Source organism: Rhea americana, unplaced genomic scaffold, assembly GCF_003343005.1.
Source record: "Rhea americana isolate MKP2758 unplaced genomic scaffold, rheAme1 scaffold_225, whole genome shotgun sequence".
Taxonomy (NCBI): domain Eukaryota; kingdom Metazoa; phylum Chordata; class Aves; order Rheiformes; family Rheidae; genus Rhea; species Rhea americana.
In genome coordinates, this window is record NW_028186341.1 from 297,198 (window position 1) to 304,429 (window position 7,232).

General features: G+C 55.3%; 1 protein-coding gene across 1 annotated transcript in view; it reads right to left on the bottom strand.

The window, feature by feature from the left end:
• Positions 1–738: 738 nt before the first annotated feature.
• Positions 739–7,232, bottom strand: part of PBK (PDZ binding kinase) — a 12,470-nt gene continuing 5,976 nt past the window's right edge. The window contains exons 5-7 of the mRNA XM_085305618.1: positions 5,110–5,239; positions 3,092–3,268; positions 739–1,411 (exon numbers count right to left, since the gene is read on the bottom strand). Coding sequence (XP_085161744.1) covers positions 1,197–1,411; positions 3,092–3,268; positions 5,110–5,239 — 522 coding nt within the window. The 3' untranslated portion in view covers positions 739–1,196. The remainder of the gene's footprint in view (positions 1,412–3,091; positions 3,269–5,109; positions 5,240–7,232) is intronic.

Consider the following 7,232-nt stretch of genomic DNA (forward strand, 5'->3'; position numbering starts at 1 on the left):
CGTGGGCGAGGGCTGTGCCTGCCTCCAAGCAGGTACTGTGAACGTGCGGGAGATGAACGCAGAGGCCGTGGCTGGGGCCTAGGCACACGCTGACTCGTGCGAATGCTGGCAAGAGCTGTTTTAAAACTGAGGCGTGTGGCCTTCCCCCGGCTCCCGCGGGGGGATTTGGTGGTGGGGTGCGGGAAGCCGTCGCGTGGAGYGCCTGTTCAATAAACTGCGCCTGAAACCTTCCTGCCTGAGCTCGTTTCTGTGCCCAGAAGGGAGGTGGGGGAATAGTTCATGCTTCCCTAATTCTTTGAAATCRGGGGGAGGAAGACTCCAGCCCCTACCTTGGTCTCCAAGGAGTGGCTAAAGCCATGGGACCAGGGCAAGTGTTATAATCTGCTTAGCCTTTATCCAGCTGTGCGTCAGAGATTTCCTAACCTCGCAGGGTTTCCGCTAATACTGCCCCGGTAAGTTTGTCTTGAACAACCTCCACAAGCTTTCGCTGTTGCACAACCCCGTGAACCACCCTGTGGTTGCGGGAAGCCGCCCCCGGTCTTGTCTGCGGTGACTGCCCCGGCAGCCCAGGGGAGCGACCTGGTCGAGCTTCCCCCCCAGTCTGCGGCTGAGCCCGAGGGCAGGGGACAGCGCAACCCCCCCGCCCCCCAATCCCTGCTGTCCTGCCAGAGCTGCCTCACGCGGATGGATTAGCAGCCCGGGGAACGTTAGGAAAACGCCACCACTTTTGCACCGAGGTGGAGAAAGAAATTTATTTTAGAAGTTTCAGGCACAAAACAACAGACCAACAGTAATGAACTGACAAACACACAAGGGCCGTTACTGTATTTACAGCGGGGATGGGGCGATGGCAAGCATCTGCCTAAGGGGCTTTGCACAGAGAGCGGGGGGCCGCTGAGGACCTAAGTGCAGGCCGGAGGGAGACTGCAAGTCCCAGTCGCCTCGGGCACGTCCTTGGCAGGGTAGTGTTAAASCGGGGTTATCTCTTAAGGACATCGGCCTCTGCGCGGAGCAGGTTTCACATGCTACAAGGATGCGTACTACAGGCTCAGCCTTCCTCCTCTACCTGAAACGGGCCCTGCAGAACTCGGCAGCACCCGCCGTGGCCCAACGGCACCGGGCAGCTGCCCGCGCGGAACCCACACAGAAACAGCAGTGCTGCAGGCGCCTCGGCGCGCTGGAGCCGGGGCCGCACCTCAGGGCAGGCACTCCCGGGGCAGAACCGCCTCCAGGACCGCCACGATCTGGGCCGCGGAGGGGCGCTTCTGGGGCTCCTCGCTGGTGCAGATGGAGAACAGCTCGACCATTTGGTGGTACGACTGGTCCAGTTCCTCCAGGTTCAGCGCTGGCCTGGTTCCCAGAGCCGCGTAGTAGGCGTCCTCATCAAAGTCATCCTCATCGAAAGAGTCATCTGGCCAAAAGAATGTTTCAAATGCATCGGTAAGGGCACGGCTCACTTGCCTGCAAGCTGCCCTGCGGTTTCTGAGACACCTTTAGCCCCAGTTTCCCCCCATTTTTTTCGTGTGTGTGTGGGGGGGTACAAAAGCAGGATCCTGGACTTGGGCCCTCACTTCGCAGGGCTGCCCAAAACCTACCTCAGCTCCCGGCCTTYGTTCAGCTCTGCTCCCTTGACCCTTGCAGCTTTACGCCCTGGCCGCCCATCACCCGCCTCTGGGCTCCTGCCACCCGGGTGCTCAGGCTGCTGCTTTACGCTAGCCCCAATCACTTGGCCGTCCAGCGCCAACCACCAAGCATCAGGGCGCCGGGCCAAAGCCCAGAGAGGCGCCCCGAGCGGTGCCCTGCTGAGCCTCACGGAAACGGCCGCTGTCAGCAGTCACCCACGCGCACGGGTGAGAGCCCTGCGCACCAGGCGCATTCCTGGAGGTTTTTCCACCCACTGCGCCGTTTCCTTGCAGAGGTCCAGCCGGATGCGGCCGCTGTGAGTGCAGCCGTCGGCTCCTCAGCACCACAGCCCAGCTTGAGTTACTCCCTTCTGTTAGTGCTAACTACTGCCCGGGTCCCCTTAGACTTAAAATTTGGCTATTTTAAAGCTGCGCCCGCCTCGCTTCTCCCTCCAGAATAAATTTGAGTCGCCACTGCAGAATCGGTGGCCTGAGAAGGAAAGCCWGCTGCTCCAAGATGCCGCATGCAGAGACCGGGAGCCGAGCGGGATTCCCTGGCTGCTCGGAGACGCCAGTTAGGGAGGGAGCCAGTCTGCAGGTACCGGGCCAGCGTGCTCGACGGCTGGTGCGGCAGCGCTTTCCCTGCTCAGTCCCGCATCATTTTGGTGTTATCTAAACAGCATCCATCACCCTGCTGCAGCGTGCAGCTCCTCCTACGCTGCCCCGATGGCACGGGGCGAGGGGGAGCATGCAGGACAGAGGGCCGGAGCGTGGCCCGAGCACGCTGCTTGGCTCTCGGCGGAACAGTAGTATAGCTCAGGGACATCTTTCAAGCCTACTGTCCGAGCTGGGAACGGTGCTGATGGGAATTTGATGAGCAGCCGAATTTCAAGCTCTCTCAGCTGCTTGACGAGCAGCTGGAGCGCCTACAAAGAATGCTGGCTTGCGCTGCGATTAGTTACGATCGTTTATCAATTCGCCCTTTGGAGTTAAAAAGCCAAACAAACTTGAAAGCAGCCCAGCCACCTGCAAAAACACTGAACGAAGCTGGCAGGCACACGGTCTGCAGAAAGTCCTCGGGGAAGAGCCGAGTATTTCTGTGGGGAAGCGAGAAAGGGCTGGGAAAGGCAACAGCTGCGCTGCGGTTCAAGGCAGAACACAGGGTTACAGTCCGCGGGCAGGAAAAGGCAGGGCTGCTCCCCAGCACTCACTACTGCTTCTCCCTTTTCCTCAAAGAACCCCTGAAGAGACCAACACAAGCGGCTCCAGACTCCTGACTCTGTTGGGTTTCTGGCGGTACGGACACACGCGATGGATGCCAGCCTGAGGGCTTGAAAACACGGAAGACTGACCATTCTGGTGGTACCAACACGCACTGTAAAAATCAATTCCACTAGGAAAATAAGACGTTTCTAGGAGCAGAAGTTGCTCAGCAGCACACAACTGGCCAGCAAGAAATAAAGACAAACCTTCATCACCACTCTCATCTCCCAGGTTGAGATGGGGCACAGAGAGRGTCATCATTTCCCAGAGAGTCAGCCCAAAAGCAAAGATGTCGGCCCTATCGGTGATGACGCCGTCCTCTTGCAGAGCTTCCTTGGGCTTCCAGGGCTCGGTGCCGATGTAGCATGCCTCTGGGTCACTCACTGGAAGGAAACAAATTACTTGGTTAGCTGCTGGGACTCACAAACACAGTAAGATGTGGTCACAGCTCACYGCACCAGCTGGTCAAGATGTTCCAGGGATTTATCCTGCTCAGGCATGCCCTCTTTGTAGCTGCACCTGTTTGTTTATTCTTAAGCATCTACCTAGTCCCAAATTCCCTGTAACCTGCAACTTGCTCTGCTCAGCAGCAGTGTCGGACGCAGCAGAGCTCACGCTTCTCCTCCGCAGAAGCTGCTGAGTGCAGTCCCCACAACACACGTTAGGGACTGTGGGGATTTCATGTCAGAGTGCCTCTGAGGCTGCGCGGCCCCAGGGCGCAGCAAACAGCTGAAGCGAGAGGCCAGAGCTGATGTGCTCTGCGGCTTAATTCCCACCACAAGGAGCCCTGCAAYGAAGAGGTGCGAGACCACCTGAGGTTTACAGTCATTTCCACTTCTCAGCTTTGCACTCCGGGGATACAAAATCAGGGTGAGAAGCACTTCCCTTCCCCGGCCGGGTGGCTCAGCCAGTGCCAAGGTGACAAGTGACAAAGCCAGCCTGGCCCTCCGAGGCGGACCAGGCTCCATCAGTCCCCACCGCCACAGTACCTCCTGCTGGCCACACAGTCATTTCGTTTTCTTTACCCCAGCACAAATCAAATTCTTGCTAGTTTGTTTAATTTAACGTCTCCACGAGCTTACGTAGCCTTGGGAGAGTCCAAACAATCCACTAACATCAGCCTGAAGAAGAAAGCACCAGGCCTGGCTCCATTCTGGCTCCATCTCTTCCTGCCAAACCAGCACAGTTATAGGAAGACTCTCCGGAATATAAGGACATTTCCCTCCACTTTCCTTAGCAAATTGCTGAGYTTTCAGTAATATCTCAGCTGTTCAAGAGACTACTTTCTTCCAGTGCTGATCTTCAAAAGCCCCGCCCGTAAGGAGAAGCAAACACTGAAATCCCTGAACACTTCACACGGATCATGACCTAGCATCCTTTCCGAAGCTGGGTGGATGTTGTCTCCTTAAGACCTTGAGGAGGCAAAGCCAAAATCAGGCTGAAGCGAGAGGACTTCTTGTTTAATCGACCCAGAAACTGATGCTTTAACCACACTGCTCTTTGGGAGATTACTCTGGTGCATTGCCTCTAGCTCCCTCACTCCTTACAAAAGGGAACAGCTACTAATAAAAAYGTAATAGAGCAGCTTTATAAATGATAAGGCTGTTGCAGGCCCAAGCACCGTGGAAAGCAACACAGAACAGGGTTATTGTAATTAACCCAAACACATTCCTGCTGTTCACAGCCAAGCCATGACGCCATTAGACATCTGCTTCTCATTTACATGAGGTCTTTATAATGTTTGCATTTGGCTCGTGCTTCCTTCCAACCCTGTGAGAAAGATTCARTTACTTAACTCTCTGGCAGGAGCATCCCCTCAACAGCGGCCAGCAGGGCCTAATCCAGTATTCCTTGAGCAATGGCACTCCTGCCGGCGGAAGCGAAGGTGTGAGCGCGGAGGAGCGCGAGGCTGAGCTGACAGACCTCCCTTTGCGCTGGAAAGGGTCCAGCCTCCCTGCCGGAGGCAGTCACGCAGCAGCGGCCGGCTGCCCTCAGGCTCTGGAGGTAGCAGACGTTGCGGGTCTGGGGAATCAGAGGAGGATCAAGGGGCCTTGTGCCAAAGATCCCCTTCACCCACACGCAGTGCCAACAGCACAAATGAGASCACGAGCCAGTCCTTTCCTCCAAGGTATCAGGAACATAAGTGTCCAGATGTTCTCCACCCATGGAGCCAAATGCTAAAAACCACTMAACACTCAGGTCCCCTCCTCAATGTCTCACCTACCAGTCATGTTTTCATCCAGGGGCAGGGACACTCCGACATCACAGATCTTTACAGCTTCAAAGTCACCTTTAACAACCACATTTGAAGATTTGATATCTCCGTGGAGCAGCTTCTTATCATTGTGAAGATACTAAGAGGCAGAGAGAGGCAGTTAACACCTGTCCACAGGCTGAGCTGTGAAGAAATTCACCTCACCAAGCAGGGCACATTTGCCCTTGCAAACAGGTTGGCCAGCCTAGTAAAGAGGGCTTTAAACTAGGTAGGAGGAGAGGACGGGGGGGTGTCATACAGACAGGGTAGACACCAAAACACAAGTTGGGTTGGGGGGGCCTCCAACAGGTGCATGCAGCTGGGGATGTGCATTTGGGACATGGCTATGGGGGACCCCTGTACACCCTTCCTGGGAAACCTGCAGGCATGACCACCTCTTTAAAATGCGTGTATACCAATGCACGCAGCATGGGGACCAAACAGGAGGAGCTGGAGATCTGTGTGYGATCGCAGGSCCAYGATCTCATTGCAATCAYGGAGACATGGTGGGATAGCTCCCATGACTGGAAYRCTGTCATGGATGGCTATGTGCTTTTTAGGAAAGACAGGCCAGGAAGGCRAGGTGGTGGAGTTGCTCTTTATGTGCGAGAGCAACTGGAATGCACCGAGCTCTGCCTARGCGGGGAGGAGGAGGRGGCAGTTGAGAGCTTATGGGTAAAGATCAAAGGGCAGGCTAGCATGGGGGACACTGYTGTGGRTRTCTACTACAGGMCACCTGACCAGCAAGAGGAAGTTGAKGAGGCCTTCTATAGACAGCTGAAGGTAGCCTCACCATCACAGGCCCTGGTTCTCATGGGGGACTTCARCCACCCTGACATCTSCTGKARGGACWACACAGCAAGGCACAAACAGTCCAGGAGGCTCCTGCAATGCACTGATGACAACTTCTCACAAATGGTGGAGGAGCCTACGAGGAAGGGTGTCCTGYTGGACCTTGTCCTTACCAACAGAGAGGGACTGGTTGGAGATGTGAAGGTTGGGGGCAGCCTTGGCTGCAGTGACCACAAGATGGTGGAGTTCAGGATCCTGCMRGAAAGAAGTAAGGCAACAAGCAGGATTGCAACCCTGGACTTCAGGAGAGCGGACTTCGGGCTCTTCAGAGACCTACTTGGAGGAATCTCATGGGTTAAGGCCCTAGAAGGAAGGCGGGTCCAGGAGAGCTGGCTRMTATTCAAACATCACTTCCTCCAAGCTCAAGAGCGGTGCATCCCAAGGAATAAGAAGTGCAGCAAGAGGGGCAGGAGACCTGCATGGGTGAGCAAGGAGCTCCTGGCCAAATTCAAACAGAAGAAGAAAATACACAGACTGTGGAAAAGGGGACAGGCTACATGGGAGAATTACAGGAATGCAGTCAGAGTATGTAGAGATGCAGCGAGGAAGGCTAAGGCCCAGTTGGAATTGAGTCTTGCAAGGGATGTCAAGGACAACAGGAAGGGCTCCTTCAAAGACATCAGCAGCAAGAGGAGGACTAGGGAAAATATGGGCCAGCTACTGAATGGAGTGGGGGCCCTGGTGACAAGGGATACGGAGAAGGCAGAATTACTGCATGCCTTCTGTGCTTCAGTCTTCACTGCTAAGGGCAGCCCTCAGGAATCCTGCAGCCTGCATGTGAGGGAGAAAGTCTGGAGAAGGGAAGACTTTCCTTTGGTTGAGGAGGAAAGGATTAGAGACCTTCTGGGCAGGCTAGACATCTACAAATCCATGGGCCCAGATGGGATGCACCCACGGGTACTGAGGGAGCTGGCAGATGTTGCCAGGCCGCTCTCCATCATCTTTGAAAGGTCCTGGAGAACTGGAGAGGTGCCTGAGGACTGGAAGAAAGCCAGTGTCACTCCAGTCTTCAAGAAGGGCAAGAAGGAGGACCCAGGGAACTATAGGCCGGTCAGTCTCACCTCCATCCCTGGAAAGGTGATGGAACAGCTCATTCTGGATGTCATCTCCAGACATATGGAGGATAAGAAGGTGATCAAAAGTAGCCAGCATGGATTCACCAAGGGGAAATCCTGCTTAACCAAGCTGATAGCCTTCTCTGATGGAATGACTGACTGGGTAGATGAGGGGAGAGCAGTGGA